Here is a 17,355-nt window from a genome sequence, read left to right as displayed (position 1 = left end):
GGGCACTCGCGCCTGGAGGCGCTCGGGCGCGACTCCTCGGCCTCAAGGTCTGCTGAGTCGGCGCGCCTCCGTCATGGTCCAAGGAATACGAAATGCCCCCTTACAATGGGAAACGCCCTAATAGGATACGCCCCTAGAGTCTGCAGTCTGCAGATAGACTCTCTTGGTTCATTCTACGTGCTTAGCTGTCACAGCTTGTCGTATACCAGCTTGTCAGCGTTCAAATTACCTCCGCCTCCCCGGCCTCGTCCTCCCTGTGGCATTTAGTTCTCATGTTAAGGGATGATTCTGTGATGATACTGTGATTCTATGGATTGTACAATATGGTATCTTAACTCATCCAATTGAATGGTTCAATGTTACGTTCATGTAATAACTGTATCTTTATGCTCTGCTCCGGGTGGTTTGTGATCTCAGATTCTGTGTCATGCTTGTGCAGGTAATCTATAGTAGGCCTATCACAGGAGCAGAGTCACACTGCCAAACTGAATGCAATATTATTGCAATAAATAGTGAATGGTTAATCCTGAGCTGAAGTGTCTAACTGAACAATATTAGTGTTGTTTTGTAACGTACAGGCATGATATAAGGCAATGCATAATTTGTGGTGATAGCGTGGTGATTTAATAGCACTGAAGAGAAATTTCACAGCCAGGATATATATCTGAACAGTATCTATTGTACTGTGCAACCTTTCCATCCAATCTCTCGGAGAAATCTTTACTACGGCCTGGAATTGATTATTGATTATAACCTTTGCCTTGAATTTAGCCGTACTAAATAACAGATACATAGTCATTTGTCACCTATACCATTGGTTTGCAAGGTGGGGTCCGGGGACCCCCAGGGGTCCATGGGGGGTGGGGGGTTCCAGGGGGTCCCCAGCAAAATGTGTTAATACGGCGTCACAATGATTTTAACCACTTTAACTTTTTATACTTTGGCGATTCAAAAACAGCAGATGTACAAGCTTATAGCGCGGCACCGAGTGCCGCACTATGAGCTTGTAGATCTGCTATTTTTGAAAAACCATGAACATTTGTGCAAATCTTTGAATAAATATATTTTTAAATCGAACATTTTTAAATCTTTGCTTCTGGGGGGTCCCTGGAAGAAAATATTTTGAGATGGGGGTCCGCGACCAAATATATCATTTTGGGGGTCCTTGACATGAAAAGGTTTGAGAACGACTGACCTATACAGCACTATCCCTCATCATCAGGGACACAATACTTTTTTATTTTTTCAAAATTTTAGTTTGGCTATTTTTTATTTTTTTTTAATAGCCAAGCTAAAATCTCCCGACGGAATCATTGATCATTGATTTTTTGACAACGTGATTTGGTGTAGAGAGAGAAAAAAAGGGAGGGGGTCTGGTATAGACCCCTGGGAAACTCCGGTCTTAGCTCAAGTGTCGTCTTTATTTAAACATTGGCAGGTTCAACGATGAACTCTCATCTCATTAACTCTCATGGCAAAAGTACAGAATACTGTAACATAGTTTCCACTTTTGGGTACACAATTCAGACATTTTTGGGGGGTTAAATCAAATGCAAGATTTACTTTGAATCGCTTGTAAAACTAGTGGATTTCTGTCCCAAAAAAAAAGATGCAGGGTGCATTATAGATAGGGTTGTCCGATATTGGCTTTTTTACCGATAACCGATATACCGATATTGTCCAACTCTTAATTACCGATACCGATATCAACCGATACCGATATATGCGGGGATTATTGTGATTAGGGTAAGCTCAAATTTCATATCACACACACCATATACAGTAAGAACTCCTGTAACTTATTTATAAAGCCAAAAAAAAAAAAAAAAAAAAAAAAAATTTTTTTTTTCAAAAACCGATACCGATATTTTCCCGATATCAATTTTTATGCTAATATCGGCCGATAATATCGGGAGGCCGATAAAATCGGACATCCCTAATTATAGACATGAATATATGCAAGTGAATACATTCAAACAAAACAAGATTGTTTTTCTCCACTGGCAACTGTTTGTTTACGTCTACAAAGTAAAGAGAATTCATGACTGCATGGGAAATATGCTCCCTGTTACAAACCACTGTGTTGCTACGACCCATAGTGCATTAGGAATGGGGGGTGGGGTTGAAGACCATGCACACGCGCGTGCACACACACACACACACACACACAAGCACACACTCCCACACGCACGCATGCACGCACCCCTCCCGACCCTTCCAACCCCCTGACATTTTTATGTTATCCTGCTATAATATATCTCCCAGCCAATTTATTCGGTCGGTGTTTACAATCCTGGAAGCCTGGGCTAACACTGAGTATATCAACAACAAGCACACATAATAATAATACAGAACAGTGTGTCCTTTACTAAGGCCTGCTCCAGTGCGCTCCATCTGTCACTGCCCACCACATAAACCACATTTTACTCGGGCATAATTAAAGCGGCAATCCGGAAATTATTTTTAATGAATAAAACATCATTTTAACCAATGTGTAACTATGCATGGTTGTTGGGCAGAAGCCTTGTATGTCTTCATATTCAACTACTCTCAACTGGCCTACTTTGTCACACCAAAGTAGCAAAAAATACCAGATCTACACACTCTAGTAGATCTGTTTTGCTGAGTGAAAATGGTTAAATGTGCATGTTAAAAGCCTTAACAAGGGCCTTATAATAATGCTGAGGACTCCTGTTGCTGTGCAATATTTCTGTCTCTTTGTGAACTGACTGTGATTGTATTGATTAGTGGTGATTTTAGTATTGTAGTGCTTTAGCATTCTTTTAACCCATTAAGACCGGGGACGCATAGTGTCCTTTTTAGATTTGAGCTAAAAAGCATTATTTTACACATGGCCAATAAAAAATAGCAGATCTACAAGCTCATAGCGCGGCACCGATCTTTGTTTCTGGGGGTCCCTGGAACAAAAATATTTTTAGATGGGGGTCCGCGGTCAAATACATATCATTTTGGGGGTCCTGGACTACTATGAAAAAGTTTGAGAACCACTGTTATAGCAACATACGTTTTTTTTTTATTGTTTTACTGTTTTTAAACTAGAATCGGCCTCAGGTCTTGATGGTATAGTACTTGATTGGTTAAGTAGGATTAGTTTTAGATTATAGTAAGCCAGTGGGACGAAAATATATGCATTTCATGTATTGTTGAATGACAATAAAGCTATCTATCTATCTATCTATCTATCTATCTATCTATCTATCTATCTATCTATCTACAGTATCTATCTATCTATCTATCTATCTATCTCAGTGGTTCTCAACCAGTGGTCTGGGGACCACCAGTGGTCCTTGAGGGGGTTCCGGGGGGTCCCCAGCCAAATTAATAGTTAGGAACCAAATTGACCCTTGTGTGTCTGTAACTCTGAAAGTGTACAAATGGAACCAAATGGACCCGTTAGGGTCCATTTGGTTCCATTTGTACACTCTCAGAGTTAAATGAACACTGCTGATGATACAGTGTAGATTGGGACCCCCAAGAAATCAAAATGGTTGAGTCCCTGGCATATCTTTTCAAATGGGGGTCCGTGGTCTAATCTAATATGTGTCAATTTGGGGGTCCTTGATGCAAAAAAGGTTGAAAACCACTGCTCTATCTAATAACTACATTGGATGCATTGGAACGCAGGCTCCTTTTTACATTTCTGGAGAAAAAAATGGACATAGCCTACAGTATATAGGCCTTAGGGTTTCCACCCGACAGTGAAGGTATGTTAAAACAGCATAACTACACTACATCTGCAGTGGTTGGAGGTGTCTTCCATAGTTCCATTGACAAATCTAGACCCTGGTGTCGGGTATAGGCACACCTACCGGTAGTACTATGCCTGAGGCTCATAAGCGCAGCATCTCCCCTGTCCAAGTGGGGACTGCTTCTTGAATGAGGGGTACAGTAAATGTTTGGCCTCAAGGCTATACAACTGTACACTTTCGGCGTTAAATAAACACCGGTGTATGTGTCCTGTATCACCAGAGGGGTCTTGTGGCAGTGTTGATTTTGACCGAAAATTTTGATTTAGTTTTAGTCATAGTCTCTTGAATAAAATTCCATTTAGTTTTAGTCACATTTTAGTCATCTGAAATGTTTTACTTTTTGTCTAGTTTTAGTCGACTAAATATCATAAGATTGTAGTCGACCAAATCTACAGTTGATTTAGTCGACTCAAATGTATTTTGGCGGTGCCTTGATGGCGTCGTAACGGCTGATTTTACACTTTGTTGTATGCTGAAAATAGCAGATCTACAAGCTCACAACGCGTCGCGCTGGGGTACAGTAGAAAAATGTCATAACTCCATCCCGGGTCCGCCGCAGCTCTCGTCTAGCGAAACTTCCGGTGGGGCGCGTTCAAGACAATCACGTTGCATAGTGTTCTGTCACTATGAACGTCAGATTTCACAAAAAAAAATAAAAAAATTAGCTATTAAAATAAGTGATTTAGCACAAGGCCCATAGGTGTGCGTTTTTTGCTGCGGCGGACCCGAGATGGAGTTATGATTTTTTTTCTACTGTACCAGTATGTATGTAGAATATCATAACATCATAGAATAGGTAAGAAAACCGTAGGGCAAAATTCCCCTTTAAGGAGGCGGAGGACAATGGTTTCCATGGGGGACTAAATCCTACACCTTTCAGATACGCGTCAGCGCACTGTAATATGTAGAAGTTTAATCAGACTCAGAGTGTAAACATGGGACCGATAAGGCTCCTTTTATACTTTTTTTTTTAGTATGGACCCATATGGACCTATCTTTGGTTCCCAAGATCCCCACTTTCATTCATAATCATAATTCCTTTCATAAAAGTGGATGAAGACAAGGCCAGCATCAATATGTTTGTGGATGCTTCCTGTGTGTGTGTGTGTGTGTGTGTGTGTGTGTGTGTGTGTGTGTGTGTGTGTGTGTGTGTGTGTGTGTGTGTGTGTGTGTGTGTGTGTGTGTGTGTGTGTGTGTGTGTGTGTGTGTGTGTGTGTGTGTGTGTGTGTGCGCGCGCGCGCGCGCGCGTGTGAGTGTTTGTGCGTGTGACTGAGACGATGGAACACAAAACAATGGATGGATAATACTTTGCATGAACAGTTAATGAATCGTTCACCTTTGAAGTCAAATGTAATGATCACAGTGGATTGTTTCAGAGAAATTCAGACCAGGCTTGTTATAGTTAACATTAAACTAACGACTAAAAAACTAAAACTAATGAATCTTCCAAAACTAAACTAACTGTTTGAGACGAGCAAGTAGGTCAAAATACTCATTCCAGCTTTGCTCTTGACTTACTTCTCATAAAGTATAGCGCGCTTCAAAGGAGTAGTTCACCCCCTTTTGCTGTTTCAGTTTCGTTTTCACCCAGCTGTTGGCTGCTCAGATCATGTCGAGCGCACGCGCGTCGCGGGGAGCAGTTAGGGGCTAAGCGTCTGGATGGGTGGAACGGAACGGGGGGCGAACGGCGACCTTCCAACTCCCAGACGGCCTCTTCTCTACTCACTAAGCTCCTCAGATTGCTCTCAGCTGTGATAATTAGGTACTTCTGTGCCGCTTAATGAATTCTATTATGCAAAGAAGTTAATGTAACATTATTGCATTGGTCATTAACCTGGATGAGTGAGGGGATGAGAAGTGCAAGGAATGATGAAAAGAAAGGTCATGCACATACCATGTAATATTCAGAACACACAAACTAAAAACAGACACTCAGGTTTTATGTTGGCTCTTCTGTTAAAAATGACAATTACAGCCCCACAGACATACTGTAGGTTGTAGGTTAGTACAATTGTGAGGGGTAATTTATCCATTTGTTACTCTGATAAAAGTACAAATGTAACCCAATTAGGGTCCATCTGAGGATACATTTGAGCTCTCAATTAACACTCATTTCAGTGTTCATTTAACTCTCTCAGTCACAATTAGCACTGAGGATGCTGTACTGTACGCAAACATGAATGTTTGCAAACCCCTCTATTGATGGATAGAGGGTTACGGTGTGATGTGGTAGTATTGGCGTTTGTATATAACAGTATGTATATTAGAATGTGTGTATATGGGTATACGGGTATATGCACGCATTCGGGTGTATATATGTGTATAAGAAGGAAGACATGAATGTATACATTGAATATTTTCGCGTGTTCGATTACTGCGAACAACGTAAGTAGTCTTGAATGTAATTACGAAATATTTTGAGTGTTCATTCAATATGAACTTTATAAATGATGTAACTAAGTTAAACCAACACGTAGGAAGGATAGGCATAAATAAGCTTTGAGCTTTAGCCTATGCCTTTTCGATCGACCAAAATGAATTATTGGATTACAGTGTGGTCCGTTTTGTGATACTGTTGATGTGGATCGGGGAAAAAAACAGGAAAAAAAACAGACATTGTTGACATGTCTTCATCATTTGACATCATTCTGTTTGTGTTATAAAAATGGCCATGAGTGATGAATGTGAATGACCGCATGACACCTGAATCAGTATTCATTCGTCTTTAATTAAGCTTTTGCGCAAGGGTTAAACCACAGCAGTATTCAACTGCTGCTAAAAAACTGAATCCCTATAGCGTGACTTCATCTGCCGTTTCAGAGATGTAGTGGGTCTTACTTGGTCATATGTTAATCAGTTTCATAAAATATGACAGGGAAAAAAATGAACTTGAGCACGCCAAGGGCTCCTTCCACTAGAAATGACTTTAATTTAATGATTTTAATTTAGTCCCGAAATGTGACAACACACTCAGCTTCGAAATAATATGAGAAGCTGAGAGAAATGCACCATTTAATTTATGCGTCTTTAACTCCGAGAGCGTGCAAATGAAAAAAGGACCCTCACGGGCCCATTTGCATTTGTGAACTCTCCGAAAAATAAAGGCGCTGTAAAATATGTTGAATCGCCCTATTCCCATAGTAATTATTGTTATACACACAAAAGACAAATGGTGCTACAGTATATCGTTGCAGAAACCAGCTAACTCCATTTCTTTCCCATAAATCAGTGGTATTGAACACCCTTTACGCCTGTGTGTTGGTAAAACTCCATTGGATCCTCAAACTTTCTGCTAAACCAGCCAACTCCAGCAAAGGGGGGGGTGGAGTTAGTTGGTTTTGCTGACTCCAGGCTCCACCCCCTTTTGACCTCCAACCTCATTGTGAGCTTGGAGGCCCATTCAGCTGTTCTTATCGATGATGAACAAAACCTCCTCACTAAGGAGTCATTTGTCATTTGTCATTTCCTGAAAAATGAACATTTTGGAGTTAGCTGGTTTCTGCCGGAGAGCAGAGATATACTGCGGCACCAAAATGGTTGCTGAACAAACACTCTCTTAGAGCAGATAGTAGGAACAATCGTTCACTTTGTGATACAAGCGTGAAAATTGGCATGAACATTCCTTTAGGTCAAAAAGACAGTGGAGATGGTGGTGGATTTCCGGAGGAACGCAGCCCCTCCCCCTCCCATCATGCTGGGAGGCACCCCGGTGAACTCTGTGGAGTCCTTTAAGTTCCTGGGCATTACCATCTCCCAGAACCTGAAGTGGGAACTGAACATCATGGCCCTACTGAAAAAGGCACAGCAGAGACTATTCTTCCTCCGGCAGCTGAGGAAGTACAGACTGTCGAGGGCTATGATGACCCGTTTCTATACGGCCATCATTGAGTCCATCCTCACCCACTCCATCATCACCTGGTTCCCCGCTGCAGCTGCAAAAGATCTCGTCAAGCTGCAGCGGGTGATTCGTTCCGCAGAGAGGGTGATCGGCCGTCCCCTGCCCTCCCTCAAGTCCCTACACGACTCCAGGGCGCTGAGGAGGGCAAGAAAGATCATGGCTGACCCCTCCCACCCTGGCCACGGCCTCCTCACCCTGCTCCCCTCTGGGAGAAGGATGCGGCTGCTGAAGGCCACCACAGCACGCCACAGACTCAGCTTCTTTCCCTCAGCTGCCAGGCTGCTCAATGAGTCTGGCTTCCCTCCTCCCCCGCCCCCAAGGGTCACTGAAACTTGACACTGGCAATGACATTGCACTACTGACCACTATGGCACTTTATATTTATCTATTTTTCTTGCACGGTGTTGTTTTGTGTTTGTTGGTATTTTTATGTTATATGTGAAAAAAGAGAAACACAACAATGTAATTGCCAAAACAAATTCCTATGTGTATTACACAATGGCTAATAAAGGAATCTGAATCTGAATCTGAATCTGAATCAACTCTTTGACTTTTTTAATCGAGCCACTCAAAAATCCAATATGGCGTCCATTTTTTCCCAAAATGGCCGCTATCACGATATCTGTTGCACCCTTTTTTTTTTTTTTTTGGGGGGGGGGGGTAATTTCAGGGGGGGTAATTTCAGGGCAGCACTTGTTGGGGGTATGGCCTCTGCTTACGGGCAAACATATGCAGGCGTGCATCATTGACAGATGCGGTCGCACTGGATCGGTCATACATTATGACAACAAATTTCTCCAACATTTGGAGGTCATCATCATCAATGGTTGTAGGCCATTGACTCAACTTGGCAAATGTCCCTGACACGTCATCGCACACATTCCATGTTTGCCATGCGGATTTCTTTGCCTTGCCACGGAATGCAGACACAACATCACACCCACTAAATGCATGAAAAAATGGTAGACCACTTGATTTTTCTGGCCCGATTGTTGAGACAATGTCATGGATTGGAATCCATCTTGAATGGGCTCCCTGACCAAAAGCAATCCACAGCTTCTCCAAACCTATTGCTTGTAAGGATTGGAAGCATGATATTGCTAAAAAAACAACATCAGTGTCGTTTGCTTTTATCATCACTGAGGTACTCCCATTTCCTATTGCATGTCGCATATGGACAAATATTCTCGTATCTGCCTCTTCGTGGGAGCAAGGGGTCAAGTCTACAGATTCTGTGATTTCAACATTGTTGCTGACTATCTCTTCTCCACGTGTCACCACAATAGTGCTTTCTGCTCCTATTTGACATATTTTGCTTGCCAGGAAGCTAAAGAGTTCTGTCTTGTTGTCATCTTCTCGTAGGAAGCTTTTCCAGTTTGATGGAGTCTTGCTAGATTCTGTTACCTTTCTTCTAATGGCCTTCCCACGTCGTGCTCTGGTTTCTGACTTCAGGCTGGACTCTTTGTAAACATCAAAGACAATATCCACTCGCTTGTACTTTGTACAATATGCCTCTACTTTAGGAAGGATATCTTCTGCAGCATAGTCCTGAAACCTTTTTGATCCACGTGGAGGGTACCATCTCCATCATCTAACCTGTCCGGGTCTAAATCAATTGGCATTTGATGGAGGGAGTAGAACAGGGGAATATTTATTGCCAGGATGCTGTATCCAGAATCTTTTTTATTTACTTTTCGTTGTGGTGACATTAAAGTTTCCTGTTTGTCTTGCTGACAAAGACAACACTTTGTCCAGTTTGTCTTATGTTTGACATTGATTGTTGTAGCCATCCTTGACCACAATTCAAAGGCTGGTTTGGTAGAAGACTAGTCACTGGCAGCTCAACTTGCTAAGCGCTCGCTCTCACTCTGTTGTGTGTCAGAAACTGAAGGCAGTCACAGCCTGCACCTATATAGAGGAGAGCTTAATTAGATAGTTGGAAACACCTGCTGACCAATTAACCCTCACAAATCCCTCCTCCACCCACAGCAGTTAAAAATAACTACATGTTCAGAAATCTTGAGATTTTCTTTTTAATTTCTATTGGTTTAATCCCCGATTTAGCCTATATCTTGTTTTTTTAATTGTAAAACATTAAAAACAGTTTAGAAAAAACTAAAGAATAATGTTGCAAATGTTCAGAAGTATACTAGGGGAGCTCTATTTGGTGTTTTGGTGATTGACATCACAAAAGCATAGGCAAAAATATGCTGAAAAGCTAAATCAGACACATTTTGGCAGCCATCTTTAAAAAAATGGCCGCCATCTTTGATTTTCAAGTGGCTCGATTAAAAAAATCGATAAATGACCTCTAAAGATGATCTGTACCAAGTTTCACGCTTGTATCACCAAGTGAACGATTCTCCCAAAATATTGCTTTTAACCGCTGCACTATCTGTGTTTGTTCAGTAGCAGGGGTCTCCCCGTCTTTCCAGCTCATTAGTAAACCCAAAAATAAGGTTGGGTTACCGATTTCATCCGATCAAGAGGGAGAACTCATGCAGGATACAGGATTAAACAAGTAAGATTAGAAGTGAACTGTAACCCTATGAAATCGGTGTCCAATCTGACGTCTACTCTCTGTTTACTAAAGACCTCCTGGAGAGATAGGAAGACCCATGTTACTGAACAAACACTAAAGCAACGATTGCTACCAGAATATAGAGGTTTACGTTTTTTCGTCGCCACAACATATCACCTTTACGGCACCTTTACATTTTACACAGAGGATCGTGCCGTGTAGAGACGCAGCAGATGACACTCTTTGTCGCGGAGGCATAGAAAAGCTCACAAAGTTTCAGTGTCGTTCCCAGAGGAGCACAGAATTGTTTAATCTTTTCGTTCTACATTAACCCACTGAGACCGGGACCGCATCCGTGTCATTTCTTTGGTTATTCAAAAATAGTTATAGATATACAAGCTCATAGCAAGGCACCGAGTGCCGCGCTATGAGCTTGTATATCTGCTATTTTTTGCAAATCTTTGAATATATATATATATATATCGATATTTTTTAAAGCATTTTTTTTTTAACTCAAATCTTTGCTTCTGGGGGGATTCTACAAATCTCTGCTAAATCCTAACATTTTCTTTTATTTTTTATGTATGTTGCTATAAAATCAGTGGTTCTCAAACTTTCCCCCCCCCAAAATTATATGTATTTGGCCGCGGACCCCCATCTCAAGATATGTTGTTCCAGGGACCCCCCCCAGAAGCAAAGATTTGAGCTAAAAAATGTTCCCTTTAAAAAAAATATATATATAATGATTTGCACACACTTTTATAATATTTTTATATAATTTGTTATATACATGTTTTACTTTTATAATCAGTTTTACATATATTCTTTATAATATCCAAAGTATAAAATAATGGTTTACACACACACACACACGCACACACACACACACTAGACGCGGTTCCCGGTTTGAGTGGGTTAAGATTATGGACATGTTGCGTACTGTATTCGACCAGCTGTCATCGCACTGAATGCCGTCGTCGCAGCAGAGACAAAACAACAACAGATGGGGCATGGTTGGCAGTGTTTAAAGCAGTAATCTGCGATCAGTTGAACATTGGCCCTGTCAGCAGGAAACACAAAATGCGTCGCGGGGAGACAGAAAAATCCATGTCAAAACTCCCGCTGGGGGAACGGGAAGAAAAATAACTTTATGTCACTTGTTCTGAGCGTTTGTCAGTAAAGCCCCCCCCCCCCACCCCCCCCCGAAGTGACAGTATACCCGAACCAAACCCAAGATACCATTCTACAGTAAGTTGAGGCTCAACACAAAATACTTTGAAAAGAAATGCCAAGAATTGCACAGTCTCTTCTTCACATTCAGAGTCATGAAGTAAAGGGCATGACATTTTACCAAGAAGTCTCTTTATCGTCAATATATCTGCTGGGGGAACGCGTCCCACCTCCCTTGAGCATACAAATAATCTTTATACACAGTTCTGAAGGTCAAACAGCTCACCACATTCTCTCACTCTCCTCCTATATATCTATATATACAGTATATTTAATATTCTTTATAGACAACGGATATATTAATGGAAACCTCATAAAGTTCACAGAGGTTTTCCTATACGACCTTCTGTCCGAGAGAGTTCGCTTTAAATTCTCCTTTTACGGTCGCCAAAGCGGCACTGTGCTTTTTCTAAAGGGGGCGAGGTCCGCTTAGCCCCTCCCACCGCAATCTGCCCCCCCCCCCATAGATATAGAAACCTAGATACCTCATTGGCCGCTGCGGTTCATTGGAGCGACCTGTGTCGCGGCCGCCATTTGGGAGAAGGCAAGCTTCCTGACTACTGGCCAATCACAGCGCGTCTTTTTCCGGGACTTCTAATCTAATCTAATTGTATAAAAAAATATCCCGTTATATTTTTATACAACTAGATTCTGCCAAGTCCCGGAAAATACGCGCTGTGATAGGCTCTATGCACAGCAGCCATATTATCACTTCTTTCACAGGTGTTACCAATGATACTAATGAAGGCTCTGTTCCATTTAGTGTAGCACAGTGGTTCTCAAACTTTTTAATTTCCACGACCCCCATAACTTTGAGAGTGTACACATAAGGAACCATGAGGGTCCCTGGACCCACATTTTAGACCCACTTGGTGTAACAGAGTGTTTCCAGTGAGCCAACATTGCACAGTATCAGCACCCTGACTCTGTTTGACCAGAATGGAACAGAGCCTTCATTAGTATCATTGGCAACACCTGTGAATGTCTTCACAATGCGCCTGCTGTGCAGAGAGCCTATTGGCCAGTAGTCAGGAAGGTTGCCCTTCTCCAAAATGGCGCACGAGATACAGACAGCCTCAGAGTCGGAGGAGGAGGCGTCTACCTTTATATGTCTATGTGCCCCCCCCACCCCCCCCCCCCAGCATGACCACACCCTGCCCCCCCACCCCCACTCCCCCCTCAGCACTGTTCCTCCCCCAAGCCGTCCGTGTTCTCTCGGAGGTCTATGGACGTCCTCATCTTCCCGCACCGGCCGCCGCCCTGTCCCGCACCGGCTCCTCCGTGGTGGTGCCCGCCCGGCCCCCCCGCCTGGACCATGAGTCCGCCTCCTCCTCCTCCTCCTCCTCCGGGGGGTCCGGACAACCCCCCGGGCAGGCTACCGCCGCCGCAGCTACTGCCGCCGCCGCCGCCGTGGCCCGGGTAGACCTCCACCGAGCTGGAGATGGACTGCAGGGAGCGGTCGCGGAAGTAGTGGAAGGCCTCCTGGTCGAGGTAGTTCTGCTCGTCCCGGAGGCCCTGCTCGTAGAGCTTGCGCTTGTGGCGGAACTCGATCACCGTCTTGGTGTAGGAGTTGAGCGTGGTGACGGAGGCCGCCATGCAGCACGTGAAGGAGCCCCACGCCATGCTGTGGGGTGAGGGATGAGAGAGAGAGAGAGAGAAACAAAGGCATAGTTTGTTAAATACGACCCTGACGGAAATTCCACCATTTATAAGCCATGCGCTTTAAACCCGTTTAAAGTTTGAGAACCACTGATATATACATAGCAACATAAGTAAAAAAAAAAAAAAAAAAAACACGATTTAGAAGACATTTGTAGAATCCCCAGAAGCAAAGATATGACTTAAAAATGTTCGCTTTAAAAAAAAATATATATATATATTCAAAGATTTTCACACATTTTCACAATTCAAAAATAAAAATAGCAGATCTACAAGCTCGTAGCGCGGCACTCGGTGACGCGCCATGAGCTTGTAGATCTGCCATTTTTCAAATAGACACAAGATAAAAATGACACAAGATGCTTTCCCGGTCTTAATGGGTTAAACCTGGTGTCCCTATTTTAGGCATCATTGTGTGTGTGTGTGTGTGTGTGTGTGTGTGTGTGTGTGTGTGCGTGCGTGCGTGCGTGCGTGCGTGCGTGCGTGCGTGCGTGTGTGTGTGTCTGTATGATACTCTCATATTGTTGTTACCTAGGAACCACAAGTTGTCTCGTTGTTGCCTAGGAACAAAAAAGTTTGACGATGTTTGCATCTCTCCGGTTCACGCCTATAGGAACATTTAGGGTCCTATAGGCGTGCACAAAAATCGTGCACCTGAACAAGTTACTGGAGTGATCTGACAACTCAGAATGCCCTCTACAGCGAGGGCTGGAGCAGGCTGTTCTTTCTGAGAAGCCTCAGGTCCTTCAGTGTGTTGCAACAACATACTGCAGATGTTCAGATCAGTCTGAGTAATGGCTAGTGTCCTCTTCTTTTGCCCTCTACCTCAAGAGGTTTGGCTTCTTTGCCTTCTTAATGACACGCCTGGTTAAATAAAGCTTAACATATGGATCAAATTATTTCAGGTGATTTCCCAAGTTTAGAAGATATAAAAAAAATAGCCTACAAGCTCACAACATTTCACACTGCAATGTGTTTAGTGATTTGTATTTTTACCTGGAAACCTCTCTCTGTGTCTGAGCGCAGGGGAATTTGGTGAAAAGGTGGTTTGTGTTCTTCAATCTACGCAGATAAACTTAAAAGGGATAGTTCACCCCCAAAATGACTTTTTTCCCCTATTGATTAGTCACCCCATGGAGACTTGAATTCATGGATATCTTTTTGTTTTGTGGCAATTCCTAAGCGAATAATTTGATGACCTTCCAGTAGGCCTATGGAGACACAAAGAGTCTCCTTTGTGTCTCCTACCAGAACCCCTGCCTACCGGTCCGCTGGTCATCAAATTATTGGCCAAGGAATGCGACAAAAAAATAATAATTCAAGTCTCCATGGAGTGACTAATCGATAGAAAAAAAAAAAATTTTGGGGGTGAACTATCCCTTTAAGTAAGCTAAGAGTAAAGCAAAGTAAGTAAAAGCAAATTCGAGGACAGGTGGAAAGATTTAGTAGACAGATGGAGGGGGACTGATTAGTATACAAGTACAGTAACTGCGCTAAAACCTCAAAACAAACACACAGGTCTTTCTTTCGGAGCGCACAGGGCTCCATCAAGTCAATCGCGCGTCCCCGTGCGCACGCAGACCTTTCGGAGTTGGAAAAAAGCAAACGGGCGGTAGTAAAACAAAAGACGAGGAGTAATTGACCAGATGGCGAAGAACAAATGAGGCAATTTCCTCCAGACCTAATAGCACTCACAGTGGCATCTGGGGGAGATGCTGCCAACGTACCCACGGCACTTTAGCCTTTCTCTCTCTCCTCTCGTAGCCCTGCTTCAGCCTCGCTATAGCTCCAACACACGTCCTGTTAACCCTTTAAGACCTGAGGCCGCTTCTAAGAATTTTCTAAATCCTAACAGTTTTTTGAAAAAAAATCAAAAAAATATTTTTTCACGATTTTTCAAAAATATCAGATCTACAAGCTCGTAGCGCGGCACTCGGTGCCGCGCTATGAGCTTGTATATCTGATATTTTTGAATAGCAAAAGAAATCTAAAGTGACACAGATGCGTTCCAGGTATTAGTGGGTTAATGGGCACGCGGCGGATGGCCTGCTAATTGTGACGGCCCGGGGAACAGCTCCGGGGAGGACATGTCTGCGATCGGAGGTCCTTCATGTGAAAGACAACAGCCAAGCCCCTCTGTGCAGAGACACATTGTACTCTGAGAACGCCTCTCTGAGAAGCGGGCCACCTTCGTACCACGGTGAGTATTTGAAAACTCATTAACAAAATCAAGAGGCAGAAAAACACTTCAAGTGATCATTTTGAAACCACTTACATTTTTTTTTTCCCTTTTTCCTTATCTTTGGTTGCTTTCTGCCCTTTTAACAAGACCAATGTGCCGTGTCCAGAAAAAGCTTTTTTTTGAGAGGCCAATGTGCGCACGGGGACATGAAGACCTGTGTGTTTGTTTTGTGGTTTAGCACAGTGATATCTGACACAGAGTGAGTAGAAAGAAATGGCGGCATCTTACAATGAGCACTAGTGAGGACCAACTATAAAGAGGAGGTTGAAAATGGGCGATATCCTTTAAGTCATACATTTCAGTAAGTCTTCCACCACTGGTTATCGTTAAATGTGAAACATTTTACCCTGCGAAGGATGCCTTCAAAATGTGCCCAAATGACCTTAGCAGGCAGCATTTTATGCTAACCCTCATGGGACAGACCTTGATTTTTGTGAGGAACCAGAATACATGTATTTTTTTTCCTCTTATGTACCTGCACACAACACCAATACCAATGAAGAACACCTTGAACCCTCAACTTTACACCTTGCACAGAGTCCGCATTAACACCGATAGGTTTTTGTGTGCATGCGCGGATGTGTGTGTCTGTGAAAGGAAAGGGGATCGCAGGTGCTGTGTGTGCATCTAGGAGTTAGTACGCATGAACTCCACACACACGCACTCGTGTGGGGGCATGTGCCCCCCCCCCACCCCCCTTAACTCTTTGGCTGCCAATTACGAGATTTCTCGTCATATTTTGTTATATGGCCCATACCGCCAATGACGAGATTTTGAGTTTTCAGTGGTTTCCCACTAGATGGCGCTGTTCGCTCGCCTGTGGGTCACCCATTGGCTCTCTGCGAAGGAGAGGAGCAGCGGGATCACGCGATCGCTAAACAAACTAAGCCCGTTCTCTCCGTTGTAATTCGATCTGGAAGAATGGCTTTTCCGCTGTTTGTGTTGCTTTTTGGCGAAAACAGCCTACATTCAACTGCCCACACCTATGGAACGGATGATCGCGGCCCCCGTTCATAGAATCCCCGATTCCACGACACTCGGATACGTCTTTTAAAGCGATCAGGGCATCGATCATACTGGAGATAAATATTGTATGATTTAGGTGAGTGAAAACATTGCCAGCAGTGGCGTGGCGAAATGATGTTTTATTTCTGGCAGTCGAAGAGTTAAACTCCTTCCCATCTCCTTCAACAATTTGTCCATTCATCTCCATTTGAGTGCGTTTGTCCCTTACCCCCCCCCCCCCCCCCCCCACCCACACACACACACACACACACACACACACACACACACACACACACAACCACCTCCATTGTGTCCTTGGCGTTACCTTCTGCCAATGCACCAAACGGAGGAGATCTAACTCAGACAGCAGCTGCTGGCTGCGCCGTAAACTCTCCGAACAGAGAGAAGGTCAAGGCCAGGCTTGTCTGGCTAATTATCCCACAAGATAAGTCCCCTGTTGCTGAGCTGCTACAGTATACCTGAGCACTGCCTTCTCACACCGTACCACTAGCACTGGTGAACAGAAGTACTCGACCCCAGTACTTTTGAGTATAGATACTCCTGATCCACCCTATCGCGGCATGTTGTGAGCTTGTAGATCTGCTATTTTCACTATATTTGAAATAGGGCTCAAGTGGTTAATTCAGAGTCAAAAGTACAATATTTTCTTGAGTACAGATACTCAAACATACTATGAATACTTTACTTAAGTACAGTATTCTGTATTACTGTCCACCACTGACCACAATCAACCCAGTACACACCCAAGGAGCATCGTGTTTTGGTCTTTTGTTCGCCTAAAGACCTTTACACACTGGTGATGTGTTTTGTCTTCTCGTGCGTTTAATTCACCTGAAAATATATTTTTATGAAGTGTTGTTTATGTCAGGACATTCATCCATAATGCGAGTATTTACAGGGCAGTAAAAAAAACAACATTTTATTCTGAATAGGGTCGATTCTTCATCGCAAATAAAAGCTTCAGCCTGCATGGAATGAGGCATCCACTATATGAATAGTTTTGATGTGA

General features: G+C 43.2%; 1 protein-coding gene across 1 annotated transcript in view; it reads right to left on the bottom strand.

Moving 5' to 3' along the window:
* Window positions 1-12,598: 12,598 nt before the first annotated feature.
* The window catches only part of gsg1l (gsg1-like), a gene marked incomplete at both ends in the record, with an annotated part of 68,244 nt that continues 63,487 nt past the window's right edge, over window positions 12,599-17,355 (bottom strand). Inside the window, 2 exons of the mRNA XM_084071645.1 lie at window positions 12,599-12,693; window positions 12,814-13,043. Coding sequence (XP_083927771.1) covers window positions 12,599-12,693; window positions 12,814-13,043 — 325 coding nt within the window. The remainder of the gene's footprint in view (window positions 12,694-12,813; window positions 13,044-17,355) is intronic.

The sequence above is a fragment of the Gymnoscopelus microlampas genome (genome assembly GCF_963454915.1).
Source record: "Gymnoscopelus microlampas genome assembly, chromosome: 11".
Taxonomy (NCBI): Eukaryota; Metazoa; Chordata; class Actinopteri; order Myctophiformes; family Myctophidae; genus Gymnoscopelus; species Gymnoscopelus microlampas.
The sequence above is the reverse complement of the archived record's forward strand: the minus strand, read 5'-3'. Positions and strand labels throughout refer to the sequence as shown.